This window comes from Calonectris borealis, chromosome 1 (assembly GCF_964195595.1).
Source record: "Calonectris borealis chromosome 1, bCalBor7.hap1.2, whole genome shotgun sequence".
Lineage (NCBI taxonomy): Eukaryota > Metazoa > Chordata > Aves > Procellariiformes > Procellariidae > Calonectris > Calonectris borealis.
In genome coordinates, this window is record NC_134312.1 from 32686479 (window position 1) to 32700087 (window position 13609).

The window sequence follows — 13609 nt, forward strand, 5'->3', positions numbered from 1 at the left end:
TTTTCGTTTAGAAAGATGAGTCTAAAAGAGAATGTTCAGTATTAACATTTACCATATTACTTACTGTCACTGGAAGATCTGAGTACTCTTAAACAGTGTGCTCTCTGAATAAAAGAGATCATGAATTTGATCCAGCAAATTTGATAATGCATTTATTATTGAAAAGACTCTGTCCTATATTAACTCTTAAGTATTCGGTTTAGACAGATAATATGGCAAGTGAAATGTGATAATGAGATAAAGCGTTATGTCAGAATTACTCACTCCTTTTTCTTTCTTTCTAATCAGGTATTTTTAGCTCTCTGAATGCTGGTGTTGCAAGGCACGATTCCTTTTGAAATAATTGCTGAACAGAAGATAACCATGTGGCTCTTCATCTATCATCTTATTACACCCTGTTTCATCTTCTGCCTGGCAGGTAAGATGACCTCCCATGTTAATTCATTTAACTAACTGTTGTCAGTTTTATGCATTTCAAGGTCAATTATGCTATTTGTATGGCTTTAATTTATTTATGCAGATAAAATGAATTACTAAATGTGAATGACGAAGCTGTAAGGAAACATACTTATTACAGTGGACGCCATAATTAAAAGCTTGAGAAAATGGAGATCTGGACTTTAAATTTGGTTTTGTCTATTCTAATTATTTCTCTAGATTATAAAAATATATCGACTCTCTATTTATGCACAGATGATCAACATGATGAGAAGAATGGAAATATGCCCACATGAAGAGGCACCAAACACAAAATTATACTATAGGGACACCATATAAAATTCATAAAATCAGCATCCTTCCAGCACAATATAGTGGTATTTTTCATAATACAGTGGGGCAATGCTGCATATACTGACTTTAACTTGAAATTACAAATGGGAAAACTTTTTATAAATAGAGATGGGACCATGAACATTAAAACTTTCAGGAGTAATATTTCTAATATCTGAAATTACAGAGATGTTTGTAACTGAAATTTTAGTCCAGTTCTAAGAGATGGAAGGAGCTCTTTTGGAAAGTAAAAATTCAGAATTAAAATCTAGTTACTATCCAACTGTTCTGAACAACTTTGAGATTTGTAAAGCCTGTTTCAAACTTCCGTGCCAATTTAAATGAATGCTGTTTTTTGTTGCTTTCAAGAATTAGATTGTCAGCATAAGTGAGCTCTTCTCGCTTTTGAAAGAAAACATTTTGCTTATGTACAGACTGCATGAACTGAGATCTGAGCATGTAAAAACCAGAATAATTAAAGTGAGCTTACATGCTTCTTTATAGACCATGAAATGCTACATCATGTGTTTTGTGGACATGAAAACGTTACTGCTTCAGCACATAAGCTTCCCATGAATGCCAAGTGCAACTTTTTCCACTTGATTATGAGAGAAGTAAAAAAAAATCCAACCCTCAAACCTTAAATTATATATAGCTTGGATTTTCTCTGGAACACTAGGTTCAAAAATACATGTTATGAACTGAAGGCCAGAATCTACATTATTTAAAGCTTTTTACCACAACATATGGCATTATTCACAATTGCTAAAGAGAGATATGCATTTTCTTCTAAAATACAGAGTGGATGAATATACTTAATACCTCTTTACCTTGTCTGCGATGTCCCTGCTTGGATCTTAGGAGACCATTTCATGCTACTGCAGAGTGTCTGACATTTGTAAATAAATAATCATAATGTGTTTTGTGATCATAATGCTCAGAAACCTGGAAGTGCCTTGTTTACCTTCCTGTCAGCCCAGTAGAGATATTTTGGCTCATTCCCAGACCATCTTGTTTCTGAGCGTGAGCTTCTCAGATATTAGTAGGTCCTCATTTCTGTGACATATTGAAAACAGTGTGAGATCTACTTCTAAATATCAAATGGTTTCTAGACTTGCAATATGGTACGGAGCCTGACGACTTAGTGATAGTTAAGATAATGAATGAGTGCATGGCTCTTCTGTTCAGCACCCATTAGCATTCAAGGTTAATCTAGCCATGTGCTGTGTCAACAGATCTTTGTCCCTCTCTCGTGAAAATATGTAACAGGATACAGCAATGTCAGTTAGATCAATACTGATGAGAGTGATACCAAATGACTGTCTCGAGCAGCCACCTTTGGCAATGTTAAATGCCGGGGAAATAGAGAGGTGTACAGGAAGCAGGAACAGAAAGAGAAGGAGAAGGCTCATTAGAAAAACAAGATGCTAATTAAAATAATATTATATTGGTGCGCAGTGGGAGGGACAGGATCTTAAGATTTTCCACCTGTTTTAGCTTCTTCGTGACACTGACCTTTGGAAAACTTTTCATAGTGATTTGCTATTGATATTCATGTCACAATTTGTAGTGTTTTTAGAATCCAGTTGATTTTTATCCAGCAGAGGACTTGAATATGTGCTTAACATCACGTTCCTAAGTAAGCTTGTTGATTTGGCTCAACTTATGTGCTTAAATTTTGTGATGGATTGAGTTCCTGAAAGAATATGAAAGGCCTATAATGAACTTAAATCAATGCTGTCTCATTATTATTTGCTTTAAGCAAACAGTATTACCATTTTACCCTTCTTAAAGATGAAGTTAAAGATCTTAATATTTCCAGCAGAAGCTCTTGTGACCATCTCTTAGTAAAACTGTTACCATCTTTCGTTAAAAATATATTTTCATTACAGTGGAATTATTAGGCATTTATCCATCAAAAAACTACTGCTAACCTTCTTACAATTATCTTCAAAATGAAATGGTTTATGCACAGACATTCTGGAAGGAAAATTCCCAGTGTTTTGCCTTTTATTTTTGAAGCAAAATGGTAATTTGTTTGTTAAAGTATGCAATATGTAGGTCTTGAAGAGCTTTCAAGTCTTTCTCCCTTTGTTTTTCAGCACTCCCTTCTCGTATGTGGAGGGTTGGTTATCTGGTCTTAGAGCTTGGGATTTTTGGAATTGAATGCATGTAGAGAAGTGTTTGCAGGATTAGGGCCTTAGGATACATCCACTGTAGTTTCTGAATGTAGGCATTCGTAGGCATATATAGCCCTGCATGTTTTACTGCTATCCTTTCACTGTATTTCAGTGATATCCACATCATTTCCTCTGTTAGTTTCTTTTGCATGTGGTACCTTACACACTAATGTTTTTCTGTTTGACACGTGCAAGTTGTTCCTCCTGAGTAAAGCACCTTTTAAATGGTGCTGGATCTGGGAGCCCTTCCAGAAGCCTGAGTGCCCTAAGTTCTGGTTAAGGGAACACTTGCTCCATTTTATTTAATCAGCTGTTTCCCTTATTAAGATTCAATTACTCCTCTGTTTTTTTGTGTTTTAATTTAAGGATTTAGTGAGGTTAAGGACACTTGAGAAAAAATAAAGCAAATATACAAAAGGGCATCCATTAAAAATCTCTTGCACATGGTTCACAGTACGTGAATCATTTGAGTGAAGTGACTTGATCTTATGTTTGACTTCCCATTAAATCTACTTTCCCAATGAATTGCCAGATAACTGTATATCCACCATTTCTGATAAATCACTTGAAATATATAACTCTTTAAAAATAAAGCATTAATAACTTTGTAAATAAGGAAGAAGTTAAAAGATTATTTTTACTCCTAAATGAAGAATATTCCACAGCTCCTCCATGAAATATAGATTATAACTACTCAATAAGCCAACATGAAAAGGTCTATCTTGTAAAATATGTAGAAAATGAAGACATGCTTGAAATCAGTATATCAAATTAGAAAGTGAGAGTAAATTTATAACATTTTTGCTTATTCTCATACTAGCCATATGAAGACAGAATGATGCACAAGTGTCCTAACACGGTTTAATGACCTGTCTTTGAGAGACATCGTTATAGAAGACCAACAGTAAAATTACAGTATACGATTCCCTTTGGGAATTTTCTGTTTTCTTCTACTTTTCTGTATTCAAATTAGGTAGAGAATTGATTGTGCAAAATGTGAGAATGAGTATATTGAAAAGACAGGTAGCAGTCTGTACAAATAGTTTAATTAAATAAATTTCAGGAATGATCCCATTTCAGGTTCCCTACAAAATAACATCTCGGATCAGGTATAGAGTAATTCCCTCTGTACTTGTGGCAACTGTCCATGAGCAGAAGAAAATAGAGATATTTGAATTAGGGTTGTTAAATGTTAACTGTGAAATAATGTGTAATTATTAGTAGCTGCATCTGCCAGTAAACATAGTAGCCTTTTTTTCCGTTTTCAAAATTTTCTGCGATGTGATACAGGAATCCTGTTTAAGATCATCAGCTCTTTCCTTATTAGTGTGTGTTCCCTGCATGTGTGATACATATCAGCCTTAAGATTCCCAGTGCTGAAAGTAGAAACAAAAGTCAGAGGAAATGTGCTGTGCTGGGTTTGCTGTGCTGCAACTTGCTCCTTTAACCTGGTGTCCTGGAAAACAATGCACCAGAGGCCAATTCTCAGCGGCCAATTCTCAGCTCGTCGGTGCCAATCCAGGAAATTCCTAACTCTCTGAAGCTGTCAGAGTGTAGAACTGATAGAAAAAAGAGAAGATCATTGATTGAACCTAGAAGGAGTCATTAAAAATTGGTGGTGGTGGTGAGGAGTCTGACCCTGTTAAATGAAGTACTACAGCATGAGTAAGATGCCTTACTTCAGCCACGATGTGCCAGCTGCCTGGGGTTACCATTTTCCCGGCTCTATTATAAAATAGAAAATTGCTGAACTCATGAGCTGTTTTCAGCTTCACACATACATACCCATTTGTCATATCTAATGTTTAATGTGAGCACTAAATTCTTCTTCATAAATGGATTTAGGAAAGCTCTCGAGACTTTACAGTCCCATGAAGGCAGATACCCAAAGAGACAGTAGTTTTATCCTCAGGAACTTCATAGATTAAACCTACACTTCAATATTTATTATTTATAGATCCAAATGCGGTATCTGTGCTGGCGGTAAATGATATGTAGAAGTATTGCATCAAAAAATGTTTGGAAAGTTTGGAAAAGGAACTGATGAGTTATCTGGTATAGTGGAAATTATGTTCCTATATATATCAATAAAATCACTATTTCAATACATTTCTGCATAAGGTTCAGGGAAAAAATGTATATTTCTATGACCATCCACTAGAGGATATTCAATTTTGGTTAAGACGGAACAGGTACACTGTTATCTTTGGATATGTGAGGGTGTAAGGACAATAGTATCTCTCCGTGCTTGACCTTCTCTGTGTTCTTGGGTCTCTGAGCCCTGCAGAACAAGTAAGAAGCAGAAAGTGCAGTTGAATTCTGGTGCTGCACTGTAGTGGAAATTAGTGCCCTAATTTCTTTAGGGCAAGGACTGTTTTCTTAGTACTGCCTGACCATGTGCTCCATGACCTTCCACAGAGGTTTCTAGATGCTGCTGCAAAACAAGTAAAACCAAGCGTATAATAATATATCCCTCATCAGTTGTGGGAGTGGGCTGTGCCACCATTGTACCCTTTCTCCTGAATCTTAACACTTGAAGAAATGGGAGATAAATTGCCATTAGCGTTCCTGTTGTTGCTAGTGATGGTGCTACAGCTACCTCAGAAGGTTCAGCTCTAGGAGTAGGCTTGGGTTCTGGGTTTGGTGCCAGGAGTAGACTTTGGCCAGTGGGCTCAGCTGAGAGACTCCAGATCATGTTGCAGAGCTACAGTCAAGTAAATCCAGATTCTTTTATGGGAAGATTAATCACACTTTATTTTAACCATCTAAGGGTTAAGTATGTGATAGAGGTTTCAGCTTTCTCTGTAGTTGATGAAGAGAGAATAGGATATCCAAATTATCTGCTGGAAATGCTTGTCTGACCCCTCTAAAGAAATCCCATATGACTAGTTTGGACAAAATACCTAACTTTCAAAATTATGTGACATAAATCCCACACTTGATGTCAAGAGTCTCACTTTGAATTTACAGTACGCAAGAGAGTAGACTTAGTAGAAAGAAAGAAGAAGGAAGGAATTACTATTCTTGCTATCACTTCATTTATTAAACTTCATCTCCTCTGTGTCATCTTATTAAGGTTTGAGATACTGGAGTGCTGCAAGCCCAGGTTATCTATAAGAAAAGCTTTTTAAGGCATTTTGTCATAGAATCATAGAATCGTAAAGGTTGGAAAAGACCTCTAAGATCATCGAGTCCAACCGTCAACCCAACACCACCATGCCCACTAAACCACGTCCCTAAGCACCACATCTACACATCTTTTAAATACCTCCAGGGATGGTGACTCAACCACTTCCCTGGGCAGCCTGTTCCAAGGCCTGACCCCTCTTTCAGTAAAGAAATTTCTCCTAATGTCCAGTCTAAACCTCCCTTGGCGCAACTTGAGGTCATTTCCTCTCGTCCTATCGCTTGTTACTTGGGAGAAGAGACCAACACCCACCTCGCTACAACCTCCTTTCAGGTAGCTGTAGAGCGCCATGAGATCTCCCTTGAGCCTTCTCTTCTCCAGACTAAACAGTCCCAGTTCCCTCAGCCGCTCCTCACAAGACTTGTGCTCCAGGCCCTTCACCAGCTTCGTTGCCCTCCTCTGGACACGCTCCAGCACCTCCATGTCCTTCTTGTAGTGAGGGGCCCAAAACTGAACACAGCATTCGAGGTGCGGCCTCACCAGTGCCGAGTACACGATCAGGGGCACGATCACCTCCTACTCCTGCTGGCCACGCTATTTCTGATACAGGCCAGGATGCCATTGGCCTTCTTGGCCACCTGGGCACACTGCCGGCTCATGTTCAGCCCCAGGTCCTTTTCCTCCGGGCAGCTTTCCAGCCACTCTTCCCCAAGCCTGTAGCGTTGCCTGGGGTTGTTGTGGCCGAAGTGCAGGACCCGGCACTTGGCCTTGTTGAACCTCACACAGTTGGCCTCAGCCCATTGATCCAGCCTGTCCAGGTCCCTCTGCAGAGCCTTCCTACCCTTGAGCAGATCAACACTCCCGCCCAGCTTGGTGTGGTCTGCAAACTTACTGAGGGAGCACTCGATCCCCTCATCCAGATCGTTGATAAAGATATTGAACAAGAGCGGCCCCAGTACTGAGCCCTGGGGAACACCGCTTGTGACCGGCCGCCAACTGGATTTCACTCCGTTCACCACAACTCTGGGCTCGGCTGTCCAGCCAGTTTTTTACCCAGCGAAGAGTGCACCTGTCTAAGCCGTGAGCCGCCAGCTTCTCTAGGAGAATGCCGTGGGAGACAGTGTCAAAGGCTTTACTGAAGTCCAGGTAGACCACATCCACAGCCTTTCCCTCATCCACTAGGTGGGTCACCTGGTCATAGAAGGAGATCAGGTTGGTCAAGCAGGACCTGCCTTCCATGAACCCGTGCTGGCTGGGCCTGATCCCCTGGTTGTCCCGGACATGGCTTGTGAGCACCCTCAAAACAAACCGCTCCATGATCTTCCCCGGCACCAAGGTCAGGCTGACCGGCCTGTAGTTCCCTGGATCCTCCTTCGGGCCCTTCTTGTAGATGGGCGTCACATTGGCAAGCCTCCAGTCGTCTGGGACCTCCCCTGTTAACCAGGACTGCTGGTAAATGATGGAGAGTGGCTTGGCAAGCTCCTCCGCCAGCTCCCTCAGTACCCTCGGGTGGATCCCATCCGGCCCCATAGACTTGTGAACGTCCAGGTGGCGTAGCAGGTCGTTAACTTCTTCCTCTTGGATTATGGGGGGTTTATCCTGCTCGCTGTCCCTGTCTTCCAGCTCAGGGGGCTGAGTACCCTGAGGATAACTGCTCTGACTATTAAAGACTGAGGCAAAGAAGGCGTTGAGTACCTCAGCTTTTTCCTCGCCCTCGGTGGCAATGTTCCCCCCCGCATCCAATAGAGGATGGAGATTCTCCTTGGCTCTCCTTTTGTCATTAATATACTTGTAAAAGCATTTTTTGTTGTCTCTCACGACAGTGGCCAGGTTGAGTTCTAGCTGGGCTTTTGCCTTTCTAATTTCCTCTCTGCACGACCTAACGAGATCCCTGTAATAAATCTCTGAGATTTATGTTCCATGATTTTGTTATAAAACAACCCCTAAAAACATATGTAATATGTGCAGTCTGCAGCTGAGAGTGAGTAAGACAAAAGTAAACAATTAGGTTTTATTTAATTTTCCTTACTGGAAAAAAATAAGCCCAAGAACTGCTGTTTTCTCCTATGAACTAAAAAAATTCATGAAGTCTTTAATAAACTATGTATTTTAACTTTCCTTTCTGGTTGTGCTCACACACACAGCGGTTCCCATAATTATAAGCAGCTTTGCTTCATGACATTATCTTTAATCTATGAGTAAAATCGATTTTCAAAATAAATTAGATGCCTGTAAGGACTGAATTAGCTGATAATAAAATAAATTGACTTGTCTGAAAATGATTTGGATGACTGGTGTTGAAACAAGCAAACTAACCCTGCTCTTTCTCAACAGAGGCATTGTTTGCTCAGCACTCTAACCCACTAAAATTGATGTTTTGAGTTCAAGCTTTTGTATTGTCTATGGTAGTAACAGGTTGGCATGGTTGCTTAATACTATGTAGCATGTAAATATTATATTTATTTTTAAAGACTTCCATTGCACTGAAGAGCAAGATGAGTGGTTGTATGCAAATATGCTTGCTGCAATTTTTTCTTCATTATTTCTTACTAACAAGAGGAAAGATCCAAGATGTGGGTAAAATACCACAAGATGAAACTCAGATCTAATATGAGGACTTTTAGTAAAATTAGAAAGTTCACCAAAAAGGTCCAAAAGTTGAAGATCTTTAGATATTAAAATTTAGATGTTAAAAAGAGAAATCTTCTAATTGTAAGCATTTTTAGACATTGGAAAAGATTTGCTAAAATAAAAGTCTTACTTAGAATCGTAGAATCATAGAATGGTTTGGGTTGGAAGGGACCTTTAAAGGTCATCTAGTGCAACACCCCTGCTGTAGGCAGGGACATCTTCAACTAGATCAGGTTGCGCAGAGCCCCCTCCAACCTGACCTTGAATGTTTCCAGGGATGGGGCATCTACCACCTCTCTGGGCAACCTGTGTTTCACTGCCCTCATTGTAAAAAATCTCTTCCTTACATCTAGTTTGAATCTACCCTCTTTTAGTTTAAAACCATTACCCCTTGTCCTATCGCAACAGGCCCTGCTAAAAAGTTTGTCCCCATCTTTCTTATAAGCCCCCTTTAAGTACTGAAAGGCCACAATAAGGTCTCCTCAAAGCCTTCTTTTCTCCAGGCTGAATAACCCCAACTCTCTCAGCCTTTCTTCATAAGAGAGGTATTCCATCCCTCTGACAGTTTTTGTGACCCTCCTCTGGACTCGCTCCAACAGGTCCATGTCTTTCCTGCACTGAGGGTTCCAGAGCTGGACGCAGTTCTGCAGGTGGGGTCTCACCAGAGCGGAATAGAGGGGCAACCCTTATTGGAGGGTTTTTAGAATCAGTCAAAAAGATACCTTTTGAGATGATTCAGTATGGTAGATCTGGTAGGATCTACCAAGATCAGGCAGGGAGAAATATCAGGTAATCAGTTACCCTTTTTTAGTTACTTTTACAATTAAAAAAAAAGCAGGTCATTTCCTGTACTTAAAAGGATTAAAATTCATGTATTTGGGAAAATCAAAAGTGAAAAAATGGAAGACGTTGCCCTGAATATTAGGAGTATGTATGTCTTGTGTCAAGTTTTGGACAGGCAGGGACCCGGACATAAAAAGTCTAGATAATTAGAAATTTGACAAAAGCATGTTGTCACGAAGGGGATAATGCCAAACAAAGAAAACACAGCTGATAAGGAATTTTCTGAACAACTAATACAACCATTCAGATATTAAAACACAGGGTATTTGTTCAGAGTAGGGTTTTTTAAACATTGTCTAACAGGACTGGATGGGAAAGAAGTTGGGAAGAGAGAAGCTGAGCTCTGTGTGTTTACGCTCGTGTGCAGCTGAGCGCTGCTCACCCTTTCCTAGGTGGTTAGAATTTCCTTCACTTTTCCCCTAACCCTGTCCACATTTCTGCCAAAAAGTCATGGATTATGATGTCTACAGCAGACATTTATACCATACAAAGTTTCCTTTTCCTGTTTCAGTTCCTCTGATTCCCTTCCCAAGTTGTATCCCAAGCAGTTTTCTAGTTATGCCATCTCCTCTCCCTAGATAGATCTATTTCTTTTCATGACAATAATGTCCAAGCAGCCCGAGATCACTTTGCCATTCCCACAAAATAGCCTAACACCTGCATCCTGCCTTTTTCACAGTGTCCCAGGCTTCATCCCTGGGATGCTCTTACTGTGTATCTTCTCCACGTCAGGCTCCGATCCTCAAATCCCAAACTGACCAAGGGATCATACTCTCTCCATCCATACTCAACCTTTTCCCTATCTGCAGCAAGCGCATATAAAAGACAGTTAAAGAAACTCTCTAGTGTCATGAACAGGGTTTCCTTAAACGTGTTTTTGAATGAAAGTTACTTGGTTAATTTAGGGTATTTTTAATGTACAATAACTGCATTTGGCTTTGATAAGTCAGTCCCTTTCCTTCTTCCTACCAATGTTACAGTGACTTACGTCCAGGGCAGATTTGCTAAAGTCATTAATCTTTCAAAAATCAAGTCAGGATTTGTCTTCTGTGTTGTTAAATTTATGACAAATTTACCCGATATGAGTAAATTAGTGTCAGTGTAGTTACAGCAATACATGAGATTAATACATTTATATAGAATTATGTTGTGAACATAAATACTAAACTAATGAAATACGCTCTCAATCAATAACAGACAGTGATTAGGCTTTTGGAAATAAGACACAAGAATTGGACCTATATGGTGGCTATATTGAAAAGTTTTGCATTATCTTTATATTTATAGATAAGCATAATTTCCTTATCAAATTGGAGATGGACATGAGAGGGAGAACCAGGAGCCAGGCGCGTAGAGGCTGCAAGACCATTTGAGTGGGCAAACGGTTAGGAGATGGAAAGATGTGAGGTGAAGGGAGATCCGTGCAGGGTTGATACAAGGATGATCAGCTACTGATTTGTTTTTAGTCTTTCTTTTTACGACCTAAGTAATACAACAGGAGTGTATATGGGCTGGAAAACCTCTTTGTCTCTATGTTCTTACAGTAGTGTTTACCATGCAGAATTAAGTCATTTGAGAGCTAGTTCATTTTTAAAAAATAGATTTATATGGAAAAGTTGGACTTTTCCTGAATTAAATATACACAGAGTTAGGATGCACTGAATAAGGCTTTTTATTGTGCCTTTCTTTTCCCTCTTCTGATGACATTTCTTGAGATGACTTGAAAATGACTGCCTCAGGTGGTTTCTGATTGTTATTTTCAGACAATGTTTTGGTATCTTTTCTCTGTGTTGGATATTTTATATGATGATCTCTCACAAGCTTGTGCAGGGACATAAAGGTGTAGTAATATAATTTTGTAGCTCATATGCAAGTAGTGGTAAGGCTTTCAGGTACATCTATGTTACTTAGGCAGTGGTTCTTTCAAATGGTTCAGTTAATAAAACAACTTTTTTCCACGCAAAAGATGGAAGCCTATACCCCCGCTCCTGTTCCACCCTTTGCGCCGGTACAGGTCTTCATCACTGAACAAATTCACCTCCCTAAACTGGCAGAAATCTAACCCAGAAAGCTGGAAATGAGTAGATTTCGACTGTCTTTAGCTTTAGCAGCTATCTAAGAAGTCAGACAAGCATGAGAGGTGTTGCAGAACTGCCTAGAGGGAGAATGACACTGCCCAGCTGGAGAGTGTCGCTTGGAGAAGGGGTGACAGGGCCACCTTCAAGCAGCATCGGTTCTTATACAGGAGCCATGATCTCATCAGCTGTATAGAGATTTTCTTGACCTTTGCAAAGACTTCCTAATACATTTTAGCACTGTCAAAAAGTCTGCATCTCGTTTGGAGAATTCACTGAAGAATGCCTCAAATAATCAGAATTAGATGATAGCTTTTGCTCCAATTAAAAATACAAGTCACAAGAAATGTACCCAGAAAATAGGGCAGTAAGGGTGTTTCAGAGGTCATGAAGTCCATTCTCTTGTCTAAAGCAGGACCAGAACAGATGAAATGTGCTTTTCTTCTCATCCCCAGTTTATCTAATGCATCCAATTTCCTTCTTCCTTTCCCTATTTTTACTTCTCCCCTTTTTCTTGTAGGTACAACTTCAATCAACTGATCTTTTTCCTTGTACTCTTAGTCTGCCCTTCCTCACTCTCCAAACTTAGTCGAAGAGGCATGGTATTTCACTTAGGTGTGAACATTTCTTGCTGATCTTTTCACAAACCCTTGCTCTTCTCTTTTCTCCCCCCCCATGCTGTTTACATATCGCTGGTCCACACTCAGCTTATGGCTGAGAATGAAAGGGTTATTGGTTGCCACACCTGACATGCAGTCTGCGCGTTTTTTTCTGCTCAGCCAGACATCTGAAACCGGATTCATAATAGATTGCAGCAGAAGTGCCATTATAAAGCATACTCAGTAGGTGTGAGAAACAGACGTTCAACTCAGTATAATGAATAGGGCTCGCAGCATTAAAAATGCATGCCATGAAATGCCTAAGTGGTCTGTAACATCATTTGAGTCTTAAGGTGGAAAGAGTCAGCTGCATACGATATGGCTATTTGCTGCTAGAGGCCGTTGTTATTCTGTATTCATATTTAAGAACCGCACAGAAACTGCCATCAGGTTTGTGGCTCAGTCATTCCAGCCTCTGAGCAAATATGTGATTCTTGCCTTTTCAGTCTGAAATTGCTTCTTCTTTTGATTTAGCAATACGTAGATCTTTCTTTACACAGTGTTGTGCTTTAAAATATCAAAGAAAGCAGACTATGTTTCAAAATCTCTGCCTTTCTTTCTAGTTGCTCTTATTTGCTTCTTTGAAAGGCTTCTCGTCTCATTACATGAATTAGTTTTTAAAAATGAAATTGCCTGACCGTACTTGTTGCATCATAACAGTGCCTTCTGGACCTGCTCCTGTCCCTGAGGGAAATGGCGATTTATTTTTTTCCCAAACTTGACCTGGGAAGGGGACTTACTTTTTATCTGCTAGTGCTGTAATCCAGTGTCTGTCTATGAATATGGAATTTAGGAACAATAAAAAAGATACCTGCTTAAGGATTTTTTTTTATATATGTGATATTTTAATACTGACATAATTTACATTATTTAGTTATACAGGTAAATTCTTCCTTCTCTCATAGGTTATAAAACCTGTCTAATTTATATCTAAAATGTTTTAAAACCAAAGGCAAGAATTTTAAGGGGATCAGTACAAAAGCGTAACTTGATTATGGACAATGTGTTACATTGCCAGTTTATGTCTTGATCTGTGAAGATTTTCTAAGCGTTACAAGACACGTAGCAGATTTTTTATGGGCAGTACAGATACTATTGCAAAATGTTAGGATTTTTCCATCCTTAACCATTGCTTTTGGAAATTTTTAAGCTAAAAAGATTGAATGGAAAGTGAACCCAGTAGCAGTCATGTACTACTTTGCTTTTCCCAATGGCTTGCTTACAAGTGTCCATACTGTCAGTTCAGTCTCAGTAGAGACCTGTGAGAATTAGACAGCTCTGTTGTCTAAATATTTTAACTATACTGAGCATGCACCATCTTCT

The 13609-nt window shown here is 39.5% G+C and overlaps 1 protein-coding gene across 1 annotated transcript in view; it reads left to right on the forward strand.

Moving 5' to 3' along the window:
- Window positions 1–13609, forward strand: part of CNTN1 (contactin 1) — a 268296-nt gene that overhangs the window by 169691 nt on the left and 84996 nt on the right. The window contains exon 3 of the mRNA XM_075147813.1: window positions 289–418. Coding sequence (XP_075003914.1) covers window positions 307–418 — 112 coding nt within the window. The 5' untranslated portion in view covers window positions 289–306. The remainder of the gene's footprint in view (window positions 1–288; window positions 419–13609) is intronic.